The sequence below is a fragment of the Castanea sativa genome, chromosome 11, assembly GCF_040712315.1.
Source record: "Castanea sativa cultivar Marrone di Chiusa Pesio chromosome 11, ASM4071231v1".
NCBI lineage: Eukaryota > Viridiplantae > Streptophyta > Magnoliopsida > Fagales > Fagaceae > Castanea > Castanea sativa.
The window spans coordinates 61,427,983-61,448,528 of NC_134023.1; the positions used below are offsets into that span (position 1 = coordinate 61,427,983).

At 33.1% G+C, this 20,546-nt stretch overlaps 3 protein-coding genes across 4 annotated transcripts; 1 reads left to right on the forward strand and 2 right to left on the reverse strand.

Moving 5' to 3' along the window:
• Positions 1 to 1,423, reverse strand: LOC142617208 (uncharacterized). The gene is made up of 2 exons (XM_075789973.1): positions 1,151 to 1,423; positions 1 to 827 (listed from the first exon to the last, which is right to left on the reverse strand). Exons 1-2 carry the CDS (start codon positions 1,248 to 1,250, stop codon positions 175 to 177), a joined length of 753 nt encoding a protein of 250 aa, XP_075646088.1. The 5' UTR covers positions 1,251 to 1,423; the 3' UTR covers positions 1 to 174.
• Positions 1,424 to 6,964: 5,541 nt separating this feature from the next.
• Positions 6,965 to 13,595, forward strand: LOC142614934 (uncharacterized). 2 transcript variants are annotated; one of them, XM_075787581.1, is made up of 12 exons: positions 6,965 to 7,089; positions 8,229 to 8,298; positions 8,579 to 8,968; positions 9,057 to 9,271; positions 9,502 to 9,831; positions 9,992 to 10,220; positions 11,076 to 11,168; positions 11,271 to 11,362; positions 11,661 to 11,778; positions 11,928 to 12,013; positions 12,768 to 12,819; positions 12,931 to 13,595. In XM_075787581.1, exons 2-12 carry the CDS (start codon positions 8,290 to 8,292, stop codon positions 13,444 to 13,446), a joined length of 2,130 nt encoding a protein of 709 aa, XP_075643696.1. In that variant the 5' UTR covers positions 6,965 to 7,089; positions 8,229 to 8,289; the 3' UTR covers positions 13,447 to 13,595. The 2 variants fall into 2 exon arrangements, with proteins under 2 accessions (XP_075643696.1, XP_075643697.1); XM_075787582.1 differs by having other exon boundaries at positions 6,966 to 7,089; positions 10,004 to 10,220.
• A 1,120-nt stretch (positions 13,596 to 14,715) lies between these two features.
• LOC142615233 (annexin D3) lies at positions 14,716 to 20,054 on the reverse strand. Its single transcript, XM_075787949.1, has 6 exons — positions 19,798 to 20,054; positions 18,797 to 18,942; positions 17,599 to 17,826; positions 16,219 to 16,431; positions 16,043 to 16,132; positions 14,716 to 15,292 (listed from the first exon to the last, which is right to left on the reverse strand). Exons 1-6 carry the CDS (start codon positions 19,871 to 19,873, stop codon positions 15,089 to 15,091), a joined length of 957 nt encoding a protein of 318 aa, XP_075644064.1. The 5' UTR covers positions 19,874 to 20,054; the 3' UTR covers positions 14,716 to 15,088.
• Between the last annotated feature and the right edge of the window lie 492 nt (positions 20,055 to 20,546).

Sequence of the window (20,546 nt, forward strand, 5' to 3'; positions counted from 1 at the left end):
TTTTATAGAACTGTAATTTCGTGGACTACAATCCACTTTTTAATATTCGATGGGAATGAGATCCATACAACAATAATAATAACATAATGTGATCTACATAAATAGGTAAGAATTACTCATTCTTTCCACTTTATTAAATAACTATAGTAATACCACAGCAATCCTTTTTTTTCCCTAAGGAATAGGTTTCTTGACAATTGGTTTGTGAATTGGGAAAGGGGGAAATATTGGCTTCTTAAGAGGTGGGAATGGCTTCTTTATTATTGGAATTGGATGGGGAAATGGCTTTTTGAATATTGGAATTGGAGGCTTCTTAAAAAATGGAATAGGTTTCTCATCAAGAAATGGTTTCTTTAAATCTGGAATAGGTGGGAAAGGCTTCTTAAATGGTGGAAATGGCTTCTTGAAAGGTGGAAGTGGCTTCTTTATTATTGGAAGTGGATGGGGAAATGGCTTTTTGAATACTGGAATTGGAGGCTTCTTAAAAAATGGAAAAGGTTTCTCCTCAAGAAATGGTTTCTTCAAATCTGGAATAGGTGGGAGAGGCTTCTTAATTAGTAGTGGCTTCTTGAAATGTGGAAGTGACTTCTTGAAAGGTGGAAGTGGTGGAAGAGACGGTTTCTTGAAGGGTGGAAGCGGTGGTAATGGCTTCTTAACAATTGGAAGCGGTTTCTTAACAACTGGAAATGGATGAGGAATTGGCTTCTTGAAAATTGGAATTTTTGGTGGGAATGGCTTCTTAAAAAAGGGAATAGGTTTCTTGAATTTCCCTTCATCAAGGTCTGCAGCTGTATTGAACTCTTCGTTATGAGATGGTACACCAAGTCCTGCACATATAAATGCACAAAATCAACACAACTCATTTCAAATTATAAGATGGAACAATGAGATTGATATCATATGCTTGCTTGCATATGTTTGCTTCATATCATTTAAAATGATAGGGTTTAGGGATCAAAATGCATTGGTGTTAAAAGAGAAAATTCCAATGCTAAAACATATGCATGTGCCTTAGTTTGTCAAATGCCAAAGATCTTACTATCATTGTTAAAAATTAGCAACAAGTAACAATGACTCAAAATGTTTAAACATATAAGGAAGCAACCTATATAGCTTAGCAAAGCATCCTTTTTTTAACATAACAATATACCTGAAGTGGTTTGGTCTTGCTCAGCATAGCAACTCACAACAAGCAAGAAGCAAACCAAGGAGCCCAAAAGAGCCCCTTGACAAAAGGATTCAGTTCTCATTGTGAACTCTCCTTATACTACCTTATGATAGTATAATGAAAACTAAAACTTTGACTCACTGACTCACTTCGAATCCCATAGCCCTTAATATATTGTGAGCTTCATGAAGCTGAATAAGCGGCGCCTCAACTGTAACACCTATGCTGCACTAATTAAGTATTTCATTCTACTATGTTTTGGGGCCATTAATTTTGGTATGTTGTCTTTAAGGGAGAAAGAAAGTAGCTAGCAGTGGTTGCCGAATTTAATTTGTGGCTCAAATGCCATTTTCTTCATTGAATGAGCTCTGCCCCACCACGTTCTAATGAGTATGCACTGTCATATCTTGCTTTTTATTATCAGTAAATTTTGTTTTGCACCAAGTTTAGAGCAAGGTAATATGAGTTTCACGTTCTAATTCTACTATTTGAGCCCATGCAAATATAGTTGACGTGCTTGAAAATATGATATTTGATCAACTCGGGCTTTAGCATTGAATGGTTTATAATGGGAAGGTTTGAATGAGGCCACAACATTGGGATTAAAATCATTCTTATTCACTAATTTTATTCTTTGTAAAAATTGAGGTTTGTGCTTCAAACTATCAACCAATAATGGGAAGGTTTGAATGAGACCACAACATTGGGATTAAAATCATTCTCATTAACTAATTTTATTCTTTGTAAAAATTGAGGTTTGTGCTTCAAACTATCAACCATGTTTCTCTCTCTCTCTCTCTCTCCTAATTTGATACTTACAACAATAATAGAGAAGAGATTTGAACCATGAACATCTTTGTGAAAAATAGTAGAAATTGTCAAACTGGTACCTTATGATATTTTCAACAAAAGTATTCAAAATTTAAATCTACTTTTCTTCATTGTAACTATCAAAAAAATTAATTAAAAAAATTACATACATATTATATATATATCATTAAAATTGTCACATAATAATTTGAAGAAAGGTTATGAGAAAATAATTTTTAAAAAAAAAGTATTTAGCGAAGAATATAAACAGGATAAAAATATTGTTACAATATGTATATACCATTATAAACAACGTTTTAAAAAACTGGCATAATGGATATGGAAAAAAAAAACATAAATAGATGTATTTAATTATGTGTATACTAAAGATTTGAATGAAGAATAAAAAAACTAAGTTAAGTTATTTATTTTATTATAATATTCCAATTTAATAGCATAGTTATGTAATCTTAGTATAATTTCATAAGATGATATATAAAAATACCAACTAATTGAGTATTTACTAAATTTATAATTTTATTTTATTTATAATTTTTGGTTGTTGTGATTTCAAGTAAAATAACAAGTGAATGAATGAGATATTGATTAGTATATTCCTTAATTCATTTATTTACTTGAAAAAAAAAAACAAACTAAAAATATTTATTATTGACTCATATTTCTAGCCACAAGAATATCAGACAATAATCTATTTTTTCATTCTATTTATCAAGAGCTTTGTAGCTCAATTGATTAACATCTCTTGATATATTTTCAACAAATATATTTAGACTTCAAATCTTACCTACTTATATTATTTACTATTAAACAAGTGACGGACCCTCCAGCTTTGAGCTTCCATATGCATACATATAATTAATCAGACAAGTAGGAACCAGTTGCAACAAACAGTTGCAATATACACTATTGAATCTAACCTTAAATGTGTCATGAAGGAGGTGCATTTTCTCTCAACTACCCTTGAAAATAAGGGTGTAGAGTCCATAGACTATATATGGAGCCAGTTGGATTTAGGAGTTGGATCTATAAATGTTGCTCTATGTGCCACAAATTCTGCTGTCTGGCACAGCTTATGAAATTACCTCCAAAAAAAAAAAATCTAGAGGAAGAAAACTTAGAAAAATTTTGGGTAAACAATTTATTCCACACAAGACATTACAGGACTTTGTTCACTAAAAAAAATAACCAGAAGATTATGGGCTGTATTACTTCTAGCATCAACTATCCAATTATGATTTTTCTTCTCATAATTGTTTTGGACCCCTGAAATGAAATTTATGACAATTGATTTTTACTTTTTTAGGATATTGCTTCTCTGATTTAATTTTGGGTAAATATATTTATTAACAAAATTAGTTCACTAAATTTATCTTCAAATAAACAGTATGAGAGGCCCAACTTAGTTAACCATGGTGGATTGTAGAGGTGGCCCAATTCAATGATAGGTTATTCAACCAGAAAAACCCAATTCTATTATATGGGTGAGGCCCAGAATATATTCTTCGGAATTTATTCTACGGCCAAAAATTCGGAGGCACCGGATTGCTAAATGCTTACCATCAGTACAAGCTCGGCCCAAACAAAACTTTTAGGCTCAAGATGTTGCAGGCCGAATGGGCCATAAATAAACCCTTTTCTATGATTTTTCTGCCCCCCCAAAAAAGAAAGAGAATCCATTCCATATTTCCACACCACACCACCAGCCATAGAGCATTCGCCAAATTTTGCAATTAGAGATTATGGGAGATACACAGCTTAAAAATGAATAATACAAACTATTTATACTAAATGATTTGAAGTTTTCTTAACTTTGTTTAAAAAAAAAAAAATTTTGACTAGGTAAGTAAGAGAAGGGGGTTGCTGAGCAGGTGAAGTTCGAATCCCAATTCTTAAACATCACAAAAGGTGCTTGAACCATTGAGATGTCCTAAAACACTGAGTTTTCTTAACAAAATATATTGCACTCAATTTCAACTATTCAAACCCTTCATTTCAATACAAAAATATTTAAAAATTTAGTTAGCATGCATAAACATTACTCTAAAAACAACTCCTCTCAAATTGAGATACATATAAGAAGAATTAAATATCTAATTATAATAAATTCAAGGATACAACTTGTTCCATGACTTGTTGTGAGTTGTGAAAAAATAAAAGTGATGTAAGTTGTGAAAAGAAATTGTCCACCATTTACAACTTGTTATCTCGTCATGTTTTGAAAAAATATTATGGAACAAGTCATGTCTATAATAATGTGTTTTTGTTTTTTAGTTTAAAGAAAAGTATGTAATTTTATTTGAGAATATAAAAGAGTATAGAGCATCAGTATCCGCTATAATAAGCGAATCCACAACGTGGGAGGACATTCTTCTAGTCAAATACAAGTCTAGAAGCATAAACAACAACAAGTTTAGTAGGTTTATTATATGTTCTTGTTAAACGATCGAATCGCTCAGTCAAAATTACTTATGACAGGTCAAACCAGGACAAATGGGTGATTCAAGTTTTGCAAGTTATTAGACACTCTTAGTACTAGAGAATAGTGACCTATTTAGTAATAAGTAAAACTCAGTGTATAATTGTGTATACATGTAGCAGAATAAAAAATTTGGGTTGCTTGGCAAAAGGATGTGTCTTTGTCATTTCTTAATAAAATCTCATATTTTACTCAAAAAAATTCACAATCTTTTCACAATGAAAGTGGTGTAGTGTAGCAATTGTGAAAGTAATATTACTTCAATCATAACTTGTCGTTTTAACAAGTTGTAAAAAAATTTGTAGCCCTACCATCACTAATTAAGAACCAATGCTCAAATTTAATAGTATTTATTAGTTTTCCTAAAAAATGCTAGAAAGAATTTGATAGTAAAACATTTTTCATCTACTCAAAAATTCAACGTTTTTATTTTTTATTTTTTGGTTAAAAGGTATATTTTAAGAAACCAGGAGTTAGTCACAGGGGTGGAGGTATTACATAATATGTTACAAAAAAGACCAAAGAGGTCTTGCATTAAAAGATAAGACAACTCCACAGGCGAAGAGTCTAATATACAAAAATCTTGTTGAAGGGATACAACTTTCCTGGCCAGAGCATCAGCAAAGGTATTTGCCTCTCTATAGCAATGTTGGATTTTCCAGAGAGGCAACCAGTTCAGCAAGTTCCTGCAGTCATCAATAATAAGTGCATAGTTAGCAAAAGATACACCATTGTTTGACAGAAGGTGGATCATAGATTTAGCATCAAGCTCAATTTCAACAGCTTGGACTTGTAATTGCAAATAGAGGATTAGGTCATCCCTTACTACCCACAATTCATCTTCAATGCTGTTAGCTGAGCCTATAAATCTAGTGTAACTCTTAACCCATCTCCCTTGATGGTCTCTTATTAGACCACCACCTCCAGCAAGCCCAGGGCATCCAAGAGCAAATCTATCTGAATTTAGCTTGAGCCAGTTTTGTCTAGGGAATTCCCATCTCACTAGAATGTCAATTTTTCAGCTGCTTGTCCCTTGGTTAGAAACCAAGCAAAAGAATTCGGATGCAAGGAATTCAACATCCCTAATCAAAGAAGGGTTTATATGAAGATTTTGAAAGCTGCATCTGTTTCTTTAGAGCCATAAATTCCAAATACTGAAAACGAAAGAAGGAATTCCCCAGGAAAGGTGTATTAGGCATGAGAGTCTCTTTGCAAGAGTTTTCTTTTAACCATGCAGACCAAGGGGAGTCAAAAAGAAACTTCAATTTTGTACTATCATTTTTTTTAATAAGAAATTTTATAAACTCATACAAAAACTAGTATAATTAGTACCACATTAATAACATAACATATACTAGTAAATAAATATAAAAAAATATCTTTTAGTTTTATATTTAAAAATTGATATATCTATTATTAAATGGGAAAATTACAACTTATCAACATGTGATTTGATGAAATTTGAGTTACCTACCTGTGATTTGAAATTTGACATTTTACCCACCTAAAATTAGCCCAATTAGAGTTTCATAACCCATTTATGTTAAAAATAGGTTTAAATAAGCAATTTTGCTCCACTTTTATGTCTCTTTCTTCCAAAAACAAAAAAAATACATAAAATTACAAGATCAAAATCAATCAAGCAGAACACTTACATTATAAGATTTCAAACTATAAGCAGACAACTTAAATTTTAGTCAACCTCAAGTGGGTAAAGTGTCAAATTTTAAACCATAGGTACACAACTTAAATTTTGGCCAAACCACATACTATAGCCCATGGGAAATTTACCAAAGAAGAAAATGATTTATTTGATATTATGGATGACTTGTTACGGATGGACCGTTTCGTTTTTGTAGCTTGGTCTGGTCTATTGCTCTTTCCTTGTGCTTATTTCGCGTTAGGACAATGAATACTATTTTTATATTGTTTTGTTCATTTAATTTCAATATTCAATATTATTAGACATTATTCATCATAATCTGAATAATAATTAGAATTGTAATACTTATAGTATTATAGTGTGCTATTTTAAAAAAGATGCTATTGTTATATAGAAAAATTCCCATTCAAGTTGATTTCATCCAATTAAACGGTTGACCAAAAGAGAATTTTAATAAATAATAAATTACCTGAACTTAGATCAATCAAATACTTCTATTTCGATGCAACGATTCGATCTAACGAATTTGTCCATGTAGATTGATTGTACCTGCGTCGGCGAGTAAAAAAAGAAAAAATAAAGATTTACAAAAAACTAAATTCAAATTTATATAAAAAAAATTGGATTGATTAGGGGAGCGAACTAGATGTATGTACTCTAATTAGTAATTAATATAAGAAAACCCTTGTGAATGTTTCAAAAATGATTCTATAAGATAAATTTACCCTAATTAAAAATAAACTTAAAAAAAAAAAAAAACTAAAAACTAAAAAGAAACTCTCACTAAACCTCAAAATAAACCTCCCAAAAAAACCGAACTCGCCCCGACCCATCCCATGACTCGTTCCGTTTTTCTGTCTTCTTTCTTCCCTTCTGTTAGCTCATCTGTCTTCCGTCTCTGTCTCATCTTTGCCGCCGTCGCCGCCGGTTTTCCCAGCCTCATAATCTCAGGTAAACATTGGATATGACTCTCTGATATTCACTGTGAAATCTCTTCTTCCATTCCGTAACTCTCTCTCTCTCTCTCTCTTCTTAAACATGAATCTAGCATATGCTTATTTTACTTGCTTTTAAAATCGAAACTTCAAATTGTTCAATGAAAACTAAGCAAAAATTTTATGTGGGTCTGAACAGATATGGTGTATTTTTACTTTCCCCAGTTGCCTTGTTGATATATGATTATGTTCTGTGCTCATATGCTCATATGCCCATATGCCATTTTTTCTTTTTTTGATATCATAGTCGTGAGTTTGGATTTTATATTCTAATTAGACATAGTCATTTTTTTAGTTCACCAAGATTTTTGCATGATTGCACTGACAGTTTATACTGCACAAAGAATTTTATTACTATGAATGCTTTCCAGTGTTTTGAAGTTGTGTTACTTGTGATCAACAATGACACAGCAGTTTTTCGTTTGTCTTTGGACAATGAACAGTTTTGATAAACGATTCAACACATATAAGCATAAACTAGCCCAGACCTACATAAAAGAGCTCTCAAGGTCAGCACATTGTTGGATTGCGGTTGCGTTTGAGATTAAAGTTTAAAGTTAACATTTTTTTTATTATTATTATTATTATTGTTATTATTATAAGACTATTTAGCTTATTTTTGTTACTATTCATGGCTTTCACTGCACTTTTTGGTCACACTGAACTATTTCAACTAATTTTTACCTTTTTCTATAGTGCTTTTAGCACAAAGTTTTCAGTTTCAGCTAAATAAGCTGTTTCTAAACGCCATGTTCATGGTAAACAGGACTAAGTAATTTTTCTTTTTGTTTTTCTCTTTTTCCTAATTCAGAGAGAATATTGGGTTTTAAATGAATCAGCCACTTTTTAAAGTTATGTAACTCAGAGTCTCAGACTATAAATTGGGGGAAAAAAAACACCTTAATATAATTTTGTCTACTCATTACTGTCTGATTCATGAATTGATGTTGTAAGTGTGTGACAAAGTTCAAAACTTGAAACAAATCACAACAAAATTCTGGGTCACTAACTATTATGTATGTATGTTCATACATAATGTTTATGTGCTTAATAATGAGTTTTATTTATTTTGATGAATATGAATGTTCTTTGTAGGTGAACATACTTGTTGTAGCGAGAGACTGACTAGTATTTGCAGTGGCAAAATTTCATCCACATGAAGTTTGTGAGTTTCTTACTTTCTTTCTGCATAATCAAAGAATATGAGCTAGATATGTACTGGTTTTTCTGTGTGCATGTATATATTATTGAAATTCTGTTTTTGGGGGTGTGGTTTTATTTCATAATTTTGCAGACATGTTTGAGTAAATTTGGGGTTTTTATATCTTTCACCATGTCATATTGTCAATGTGTCTGGGTTTAGGATCTTATTTAAACATAGATATGTTGTGTGTGTTATTTAAATTCTGGTTTATGGGGGTTGATTAAATTTCATTGTTTTGCAGACATGTTTGAGCAGAGGTGGGGGTTTTCATTTCCCACCATGTCACATAGTCAATGTATGTGGGTTTAGGATATTATTCGATTGCCCCATGGACCTTTCAGCTCTTTCAATCTTCTCTCCTGTTCCCACTGGTTTTGATGCTGAGGTGGATGTTAAAGTTTCCGACTTTCAAGATTCTAGTTCTTCAAGTTCAGATTCTGTTGCTAGAAAAAGGCAGAAAATCGACAAGCCCCTTGATGTAAATGATTTGATTTATGCAGTGCCTTGGTACAAAACTGTTAATAACTTGCACCTGTGGAATGTGTCTTTTATTGATATTGTATTAATCTCAAGCCCAATGGGTATGCTAGGATTACCGTTTCTTACTCGGATGAAGGGTTTTTCCGCTAAGGTATGACACAATTGGGTGGCGATATTAATTTATTCTTTCCCAATAATGTTGATAAGATTTTCATAATTTTGGTGGGTGAATTTGTCAGATATATGTAACTGAAGTAACAGCTAGACTTGGGCAGCTTATGATGGAGGAGCTTGTTTCAATGCATATGGAATTCAGGCAATTTTATGGGCCTGAGGGGTCTAGTTTCCCTCAATGGATGAGTTGGGAAGAGCTTGAATTGCTTCCATCTTCTCTGAGAGAAGTAGTTTTAGGCAAAGATGGGACAGAGCTAGGTGCTTGGGTGCCCTTGTACAGGTAACTGATGTTTCATTTGATAGTCTATAGAGTCCTTTCTTGGTGAAATTTTTTCAATGCATACTTGCACTGCATCTTTGTCTTAATCTAGTACTTTTATATGTCAATTTTTCAAGTACTAAGTTATTATCAAGTAAAAGCTCTGTCAATTTATTGTGTTCAGTGTATGTTTTTAATATAATTTATCACTTCTTATCAAAATAAATGAATAAATAAGTGGAACTTCTCAGTGCAGCTGATGTGACAGATTGCACACAGAAGGTTCAGACACTTAGATATGCTGAAGAGACCTGCTACAATGGCACATTGATCATAAAAGCTTTCAGCTCTGGTTTAGAAATAGGCACTTGTAATTGGACAATAAATGGTCCAAAAAGAGATGTTGCTTTTATTTCAAACTCTATCTTTCTTCCTGCTCATGCGATGAAATTTGATTATCGTTCTCTTCAATCGAATGATATCGTATTATATTCAGATTTCTCATCCTTGGATGCCATGGAAAATGTTGAGGGTGATGATGGTTTCTCTATTCCCACTACCGACAGTATGTCGACTCTCAGGTATTATCACTTTCTGTGGTTTTGTTAGCTGTCTTGTTAGGTTCTATGTTTTTTACTAGATGCTTTATTGTAGCTATTATATTGATTTTATTTTTTACAAATTTATGGAGTTCTTATTTATCAATAAATGGAGATATTGAACATTTTTTACCTTTGCAAGTAACTTGCATAGCATGGACAACAACAACAATAATTGGGAAGAGTCAGTTGAATCCTTACTTAATACAGATGAGAGTTTGGAAGAACAGGAGAAACTGTCTTATCTCTGCTACTGTGCTATAGCTTCTCTTAAAGTTGGTGGTTCTGTCCTCATTCCCATCAATCGACTTGGAACTCTTCTGCAGCTTCTGGAGCAGATATCAGCTTCACTAGAATCTTCAACACTGAAGGTAGCTCTTACCTTTTTTCTTTTCTTCTTTTGGAAGGTGGGGGGGAGGTTGGTCAGACTTGTATAGACAGTTGCTGTAAATTAGGCTACAAGATTAGGTAACTTTTTCCTGATGGCTCTTGACTTTTGATAAGAGCCAATCCTGAACTGAAGCAATGTAGTCCAGGTATAAACTATAAAGGAGATGCCTTGGCAATCAAACCTCACTAGGTGACATATAGCTTAGGTGTGTTTAGGTGGAAAAACCTTGGTTTAATCTTTCAAAGTGTGTGTCCTTTCTGCACATCTATCACATACTCAATTTGAATTCTTGTATTTTTATGTTACCACAACAGCAAATCTAGGAGGCCCTCTTTTTTCCTATCACTTTGTTCTCTATAAATGGTCTAGTTGATTGGTTGTCTCCTTTGCATTAACCTAATGTTGCTTATTCTACATATCTACATAATCCTTTTGCATATGGTTGGATAATACTTTCTTTTGTCAAATCATTCATCAAAGTTCTCAATGGAGTGCCAGCTGTATGATAAAGGCTGTAATCTGAACCCTTTGCAACTTCTGAGTGAAATTCCCCCTCTTTTGTTTTTAAGTCTGACGTGAAATTCCTTTGGTGGTTCAGCAATGTCATAGGAATAAATTAGTTATATTGCTGTAACTAAAGAGGTATAATTGGCCAGTGAAATTATTGCTGCAATGAACAGAGGGTTGAAACTTCATTTTAAACACTTTTCCATTTAAGAAATGTTAAAATGTGCATTACTGATGTCAATGCCTTGGCTTATGAGTAGGACATGCTTCTTATTCATATGAAATTGATGATTCCTAACTTCTAATCAAATCATTAACCATGTTGTAGGTTCCTATATATGTTATTTCTTCTATAGCTGAAGAACTATTGGCATACACCAATGTCATTCCAGAATGGCTATGCAAAGAGCGGCAAGAAAAGGTAAAACAGATCTATAGACTTATTGCTTGCAGCTGCATGGAGCTTTTCTTAATGCACAACATTCTAAAGTTAGACATCATACTATCTTGATTGGTGTCGCAGTTGTTTTCTGGTGAGCCATTGTTTTCACACATTGAGCTCATAAAAGACAAGAAGCTTCATGTATTTCCTGCTGTTCATTCGCCTAAATTGTTGTAAGAGTTTCCCTCCCTTTTTTCTTTGTTTGAATACTTATTGTGAACTTACTGGCTGGCATTGTTGAAATTTTTTCATTAATCTTTTGGTCTAAATATTATTCTCTGTGTGGATCATTTATTACACACTATTCAGGTAGCAACACATCAGAAGACAACATGTATTTGTGATAATGAATCTAAAAAATGTAATTTGTAGTTAAACACCACTGAATGGTTACTTTACCATTATCACCAACGTGTACTGTATCAGTATGTAATCTGTGTTCACAGCACCAAACTGACATTTTGTTCATAGAACTAATTGGCAGGAACCTTGCATTGTATTTGCTCCTCACTGGAGTCTACGGCTTGGTCCAGTTGTTCATTTTCTTCGACGTTGGTGTGGGGATCCAAACTCTTTGCTTGTCCTAGAGGTGCAATGTTGTGAATAACTTCACTGACTTTTGTGTTTCTTATTTAATTATATTTTATTGAAATTGCATGTTGGACTGAAACCTATCACTATTTGATATAATTGGGATAGTTTTATTAAAAAGCATAACACGAATGCACAACTCTGCAGAGTAGACTGGATGCTGAGTTGGCACTCTTGCCTTTCAAGCCAATGGCAATGAAGGTTCTTCAGTGCTCATTTCTCTCTGGAATAAAGTAAGGGTTTCTTTCCTCTGTATGGGGTGCTGACGTGCTGTATTACTTTACTTTGTGGGAATACACTCCATTGCCTATTTCTTATTGTCTCCTTTCTCATGCCTTCTCTTCATCATCCTCTTGTATACACATACATTCTTTTCTTTTCTTTCTTTCTGTTTTTTTTTTTGGAAATGAAGGGGGGTTGGGGGGTGGTTAACATATTAAAACCTGAAGACAGTAGCACTATGCACTTACATTTGGTGCATTGCACTTAAGAGGATTGAAACTGTCAGTGCCACCTAAGTGCAACTATGTGAAAATATCTAGAATTTTCAATAACTCTTGCACCACTTGGCTTTACTATGTTTTGCCACTTATTCTAGAATTCAGGGACATGAGCAGGTCTCCAAAATGGAGTCTATAATTATTTGGATATTGCGGTCTTTCTAATGAACAATATTGAGTATAAGAAATCTATTATTTGGCCCTGCCCCACCAAGCATGAGTTACATTTGAAGCTGAGGCATTAAACAGCTATTTGCATGTTATATAAGTGCCCTGTCATGATTGAATACTCTGCTGTTCAGAAGGCGATCAATGTTGTTTTGAAATAATTCAAAAAAGTGTGATTCTGTACAAGAAGTTGAACTGCCATACCACTCTTTTGCAGCAAGCAATCTCGAATTTTGGGCCTAATTTTTTTGCAACTCCACTGAACTTAACTGTTGGTTTCAACTTTTCTACTTTGTTTTGACTTTTATCCTTTTTTTAGGTTGCCAAAAGTTCAGCCTTTGCTGAAGATATTGCAGCCAAAAATTGTTCTGGTAATTTTATCCTACTTCTCTTGGTATTCATATATTTTCTTAAAGCTGCATAAGATTTTATTTATCAGTCTAATCAGTCCACTCTCCTCTTTTTTTTCCTGCTTTATGTAGTTACCTGAGGATTTTAAGCAACAAACCAGATTTACAAATGCTAATTCATTCTCTGTCATTCACTATTCTGAAAATGCATCAACACGTATACCAAGCTTGAAGGACAGTTCAGAACTAGAAATTGCAACTGACTTGGCTCTCCAGTTCCAATGGAGAAATTTAAAGCATGAAAACATGAATGTCACAAGATTAAAAGGAGAGCTCTCAGTATATCGTGGCAAGCAACGGCTACTCTCTGGAAGTGAGCAGGCAAAATCCTCCAAGATAAGGCCACTGCTACACTGGGGTTCACCTGATTTGGAAAAACTTCTAAATATATTATCAAATATTGGCATTTATGGATCTGTAGAACAATGCATGGGCAATGGTGAATCAGAAAAAGCTTGTATAGTACATGTCCATGAACCTAAAAAAGCTTTGATTGAAATAGGAACGAGTACTATCATTAGTGCTGGTGATGAGAATTTAGCCTCTAAAATTTTTGAAGCTATAGATAGAGTTTTGGAAGGCATTTAAAGAAGGGAATTCTTCTCTTTACGTGAATCATTGTCTAGATATTTTGCACAAGCATATACCCAAATATATAGACTAAGGCTTCATTGTTGTTGTATATATCCTGATGTAAATGGTTATTTATCGGTAAATGACGTATCATTGACTGGTGACATGCAGCTGTTTCTTTGTTTGGTTTGTCAAGATGGAATTTAGTTAAATAGAGTGGGTTTGGATCCAGCGTCTGCGTCTACGTTTCAGGGTTTTTTTTTTTTTGTGTGCAGCTTTTAAGGGAGACAGTGGCTACTGTTTATGTACTATGCATGAACAGTAACCGCAAAAGTAGACTTTTTAACTCTTTTCTGTGTAAGTGGATTCCGTGCACTATTCACGAGACCTATAAACTTCACTTTTCAGCATTTTTTTTTATTAAAAATAGATCCCACAGTACTATTTACACATTTAAAAATTATTTTGCTACAGTGTTTTCAGTTTTCAGCAATAAGTTCTATCCAAACGGACCCTTAGTCTGAAAACCATGAACGATCTAGGGAAAAAAGAAGAAAAAAGAGAAGCTACATGCTTTGATTTCTCTTCCTGGATACCCCATTGGCCAAACCAATTATATGGAGGAAAGAAATTTTATTAAATGAATCTAATTTATAATTATTATTACAGTTTTTATAGGTACATTTTTATTTACATTTACACTTGACTTGGTTCCTAGTACTATGGAGGATATCTTTTTTAAAATGTTCTCGTATGAGTTTTCTTCATTTTTAGATCAAGTTTCCAGGTAGCTCAACTGGTAAAGTTTTTGATAGTTGAATAAGAGATTTGGGGTTCAATCTCTACTTACACCAAGAACTAGTTGGTGTCTTGGTCTGATGATAAATAGTTATCATTAGAAGCGGATGCCATAGGTTGTAACTATTTCTAAAAAAAAAGTTTTTTTTTTCCTAAACCATTATGTGTAGCCTGATCATCTAAGCGATTAAGTTATCCAAGTGTTACATGATTATTAAAAAGGTCATGTGATTACAAAAGCATGCACACATGATCTTGGAAAATTGTTCCTAGGTAGTGGATTGAAGATTTTTTTTCATAACTCATTTGGAGTAAATATTGTCCCCTTTTTTGTAGTTTTCATTTTTCAGGTAAATAGGGGCTAATCTCTATGTCATGCTTACAAACTTTCCAAACCAAACTGAAACCCAAACTTTCACACTAACATGCTTATCAAAGACATTGTCCCAACAAAGTAATCGAAAATGGCAACTTATCAATAGCCCAAAATTCACACTAGCAAGTCAGAAAGTAGGTAGCCTTATTGCCCAAGTTACATTTTGATTGAAAGTGGCAACTTATCAATAACCAAATTCCCAAGTGAGTGCAGCAGTTTTCAGAATAGGAATCTCATCCACAACCATGATAGTCATATAAACCTAAACCAAGTATGAGGAGAGGAAAGCAAATTTTCCATGAAAAGAAGAAAATAATCTCTATGTACATCAATCAATTCAGATTGACAGGCAAACTGTAAGGTCTCAAGCTTTGATTCTGCAAGCAGCACTCCTACAACAAATTTTATTCCAATGAGGCCAAAAAAAAACAATAGAAGGTCATGGATGAATGAAAACAGAAATGGGTGTAGATAGAGAGTGATTCATATTTTTGCTCCAAGCAAAGTCATTAAGAAGTTTCTGTAGTCTCCTGATGTATCACCAGTAACTGCATTGTCAAGGCTGTCATTGTACATCATGTTATACTCCCCTCTGATTTTCATTGTATCGATTTCAGCTCGAGTTACAATTGCTCTTGTTAGAGAATCTTCATCTGTCCCTAACCCCATAATGGAATCTCTAATTACCTGGCCATAGTTCAAGCAATAGAGAAATGTATTAAAGATAACTGCTAATTCCAAACAGCTAAACTTTCTTCATATCAAGAAGTTAAGGCAAACATCGGATAGAGCATCAAAGAAGAATAACTTTCTAGACAGGATTTTTAACCATACTTCTATAAAGGTGCTAAGATCATGTTCCACTTCAAGAATTATTAATATTACGAGCCAAATGATTCTGAAGCAGAGCAAGTACAACTGGGTTTTCAGAGTCGCAAAAGGGCTACTTTGGAGGAAAATTTATGTTGAAGTTGATGCAAAGGAAATTTGCATTCACTTCTTCACATTATGGAAGCTGTGGAGTTTGGCAAGGTGAACATGAAGTCATGAAACCAATTGGAATGGTTCTTACCCATTTGCCTTCCAAGAATCAAGCTTCAAATCAGTGACTAATGTTTGTTTGACCCACAAAAATGGTAAAGAATTGGTTCTGCAGAATTTTTTTCAAATCAGGTTTAAAGCGATAAAAAGGGCAACAGTAGAAACACTTGAAAGTCATTCAAGTAGCTCTACATTTGATTATGAAAAGTATCACACAATATCTTAAGCCCCCTCCTCCTCATGGGAGGCCAAGGCTGAAAGAAACTTAATTTAAACAACATAAATATAGTATAGAATTTGATAAAAGGTAATTTGTCTAGGAAGTGTCTTTAATATATGGTAAGTCAAGGATGTGAAACAATATAATTCTTCCTTGGTATGGAGTAAGGAAGTCACCTCTGCAAAATGTTTCTCAGGAAAGTGAATGCACCAAATTACCATTTTCAAAAGAGACTCCAAGTCTCCCTTCCCACAACTCATAATATCCTGTCAAGAAAATTGCACAAACATATTAATAAAAGATGAAAAAGAATTAAAAGTTCTTGTTGAGTAGCTAAGTATAGATAATAAACCTCGTCAATGGGTTTTCCATAGTGTAGCTTGTAGTAGTCAAAAGTAGCTCTGAGCTGAAAGACATTCCTTGTGCTGAGTATTAACACAACCTGATCATGATCTAATTGCTTTGTTTTGATGGCTTCATGTAGTGTAGCTGCCTCTGATTTGGCGATCATATTATCCACCAATTCTTTGTCATACCTGTACGAGCTCACGAGACCCAGTAGAAGCTGTTCAAAGCCCATTTTATGAGTCAATTGGATGTTATGCAACCCCTTAGACCATAAATTTAGTGGTGTGATTCATTTGAAACCCAAAACTGCATGCCTTTCTGTTTCTTAATTTCATTTCTCAGTAATATGTGAACCTAAGATCTACATGGACTGAGAAAGGAGTCATAGTATAGACTAAGGCATAGCAACAACTACATGTGTTTTTAATGCAAGGATAGAACATTTCAGAGTCACCAAGTGTACTAAAAGGTGCAAGAGTTACACCAAGATTTGAGGCTAAGGGAGATCTTCAAGGTTTAACATGAAGACTGATCACTATAGTGCAAAAGGCACGCACCTCAAGCAATGGGTGACAGTACAAATGATGCTTGCCTCAAAGACATAAGAATTGGAAGTTAATTTATTTTTACCTTGCATTTATTAATAGGCATCAAGATATAAAGTGAAACTTACTCCTAGTTGAAGGCTAAAAGACATTTTTCAAGGCATGACTTCAGAACCTATACCTTAGTACAAAAGTCACAACACTCAGGCAATGGAAGCCCATTGTTGAGAATAACATGGCGTTTGCCTCACAAAATTGAGAACTAGAACTGATTAACCTCTCAATTCATTTATTTAATCAAATATAGATTCTAGCCTATCATCAAAGTTTCCCAAATTTTTTTAGGTTCTTGAAGTGAAGAATGTCAAGAGATACTAAGCAGTCATAAGCAATCAGCTTTTATGACCTTTTAGCAAATCAATGATGTACTGCAGCTAATGACCTTTTGCAACTATTTATGGTAATTCTCTCTCTCTCTCTCTCTCTCTCTCATTTCCAATGATTGAATCTTCCCCATTGTCATTCATTATTTACAAAAAGTTCGAGTTGAAGGGGACTTACTAGAGGTTGCAGAGCCCCCATTGTTCATTCACTTATAGAATAAGCTAAATTTACTATGGGCAGATTACATGAAACTAAACTAATTAAGTGTGACTTGAGTACTAAATAATGCTGACACCATTGCACCTTTGACCTAAGCAATGATACTATGGGTGGATCTCATGAAACTAGTACTTCATTAAGTTAATGCTTTACCATTAAACTTAGTTGATCCTAAGTATCAGATCATTATTTCATCAAGTGTTTGCATCTCAAGTTTATGAATGAGTTTGCTTTACCTTTCTGAGTGGTGGAGAAACAGTAGACACAATATCCTCTTCAAGTGAGCAATCAAAGAGAGAACAGTAAGCCTGCCTGACTGCCATCAGATGGTGAGGAGATGATGCACATGCTATCTCAACTATCACCTGTAGGTGTTTGATTCCTTCCTTCTTTGTCTTTAATTCATCCTTTGCCAGTTTGGCGTCCCTTTCCGGAGGATCTTGTGTCCACAAAATCACTGCTTTCTGTTACACATAAAATGTATGAATTATTAAAAATGTTAACACATGAATTACATATATGAAAGCATTAGCTAATAAGACTGGCATTTTTCTGTTTAACAAAAAATGTCATTCAATAACCTTAAGAACCATTTCTAAATCATTTTCCAGTTGCTAAACCATATAGAACAATAAGAAGAACAGCTTTGTAATAATATGTGAACACTGTTGATCCATAATAGATTGTACAAGTCCTGCCATTTTAGATTACATCTATATGTAAAAAAAAAAATTTGCTGATTCAAAAAATCCATCCTCTAGTTTTGCATTTAAACAAGTTCATTATGCAGACAGACGTGTAATGAAAACTGATTAGCACAACCAGATGGACTCTATCAGTGCATTCTATTGAAACATAATACAAACCATATGTTCTTAAAAACAGAATTATTTCATTTATTTATTTGAATTTTTTACATTTGGAACCGGAGATGGAAATTAAATTTAGGACACAAGATCATTCCATGTAAGACAGCAACCTTAATAGTCTGTTTGGATCAAGGGGGAGGGAGGGGGTAGAGTAGAGTTGGCTCAAAATTAGCTTATTTTTAGCCAACTTTACTCTACTCTACTCCCTCCACTCCCCTTTCATTTTCCTTCAATCCAAACGGGCCATAAATGAATTAGTAAAGATTATATAAATGTTAATTTTATTTTTCAAACTACTTCTCTTATGAGAAAACTAACATACAGTATAAGCATGTTTGAACATACTAATCTCTGATTTATATCAAACAAAACACACATACCCCATCTCACATACATAGTACCACCACCACCACCACCACAACAAGAAGAAGATTATCACTAAAATAAGGATATCTGGTCTATAATTTAATTACTTATAATCCATAAAGACTAATGAGGGATCCTGTATGAAATTTTGGGAACCTGTTTCTAGTATAATGAGGGATCCAAAGGCCAAGAGCCATACTCTATAATCACCAGAGAGTTCAGAATAGAGACTGTCAATGAGTGATTCATTGTAAAGCTGTTGATATCTGTCCTTAATTATCCGCCTTTGGCTTGCATTTCTGTGGCCTAAAATCCATATTATCGCCGCCTCATCCGTTCCCCATCCTAGATACGTTTACACAGAAACACAAGAACCATGCTTAATAGGACGAAAACAATTAAACTACTCATGATCCATAAACAAAAACATTCCAAAGAAGAAACAAAAAAAAAAGATGGATACAATCAATTCTTTATTTACAGTTTTACGAACATCTCATATCCTTGAAAGGATTAATAGGAACCCAAAAAGAAATCAGAAAAGAAACTGATGCACAGATTAATAATATAAAAGAAAAAGGGGAAAAAAAATTAAAACAATGGATCAACATTTTAATAATTAAATTTCAGTCACACTTTATTTGGAAATAATATAATTATTCATGAAAAAAATACTCAAAATTATTGGAAAATGCTAAAAAATTAAAATTCAATAATTTCCATGTACATTGCTAGGAAAGGGATTTAATATACATAAAAATAGAGCTAAATACAGTATCCAATTCACTGATTACGTAAACTTCAAAAATCTAAAAAATCTATAGACTTTGACATGAAAATTATCATAAATTTAATTTCAGAAATCCCATATCATCATTACAAGGAAACTATTTATAATAAAAAAAAAAAAAAAAAATCAAAAGATAGAAAATTTGACCAATGACCCCACAAACCAACAATTATAAAAACAGAAAAATATGGATGAAGATCATCATATTTCATTCTCAGGCATCCCTGATCACTGCAATTTTTTGATAAAAAATTGTGTTTGCATGTATCTAAAAACATGCTAAACAGAAAAACCAAAAGAACCCCATAACATAAAAATAACACAAGAAGAAAACCATGGCACCCAATACCACAAACAAACACACACATGCACAGAGATATACACACACACAAAGTGACATAGAGACATACCATCAAAGGCTTTCTTGAGTCTCTCACAGTCTTGGTCTGGAGAAGGAACAACATCTGGAACTCTCAGTGTACCCATGAATTTTTTTTTTTTTTTTTCTCTCTAAGAAATCAAATTTAGTGAACTAAAAAATGCACTACAAAGATTCAAGTTCTATCAATGTGACTGAGATTTTGTTTTGTTTTGTTTAGCTGTTTATTATGTTTTCTTAGCACTTTCTTTCTGTTTCAGTTAGTTAAGTTTCCCTCCTCGTAGGCTCGAATGAAGGAAACTTGTAAATTGTAATAAAATCATTTTTTCTGATTAGACGAAAATACCCTCAACTTTTTATTGAAATTCCCTGTGAATTTATACAGGTTTAGGGGGTTACTGATATTTTTATATGAAATTATGGGAGTCAGTTTATAAAAAAAGTCCTTTATATCTATCCAATTTGTGATTTGGGTCTTTATGTTCATGATATTTTTCTTTGGACTACTATTTAGGTATATTTCTATAAATAATTTAGGCTAAAATGTAAATTAACCCCTCTAAGTTTGACTTAAATTTATTTAAGTTTTCTAATTTTACTTTCATTCAATTAAGTTTTTTAAAATTTCAGATTTTTTCAATTAAGACATTCCGTCCAATTTCATTAAAAAAATTGCTATTAAAAAAAATTCACATGAAAAAATATATTTAAAATTAATAAAAATATTTTATATATTTTTTATGTAAGATTTTTTTTTCATTAGTTAATTACATACTTAAC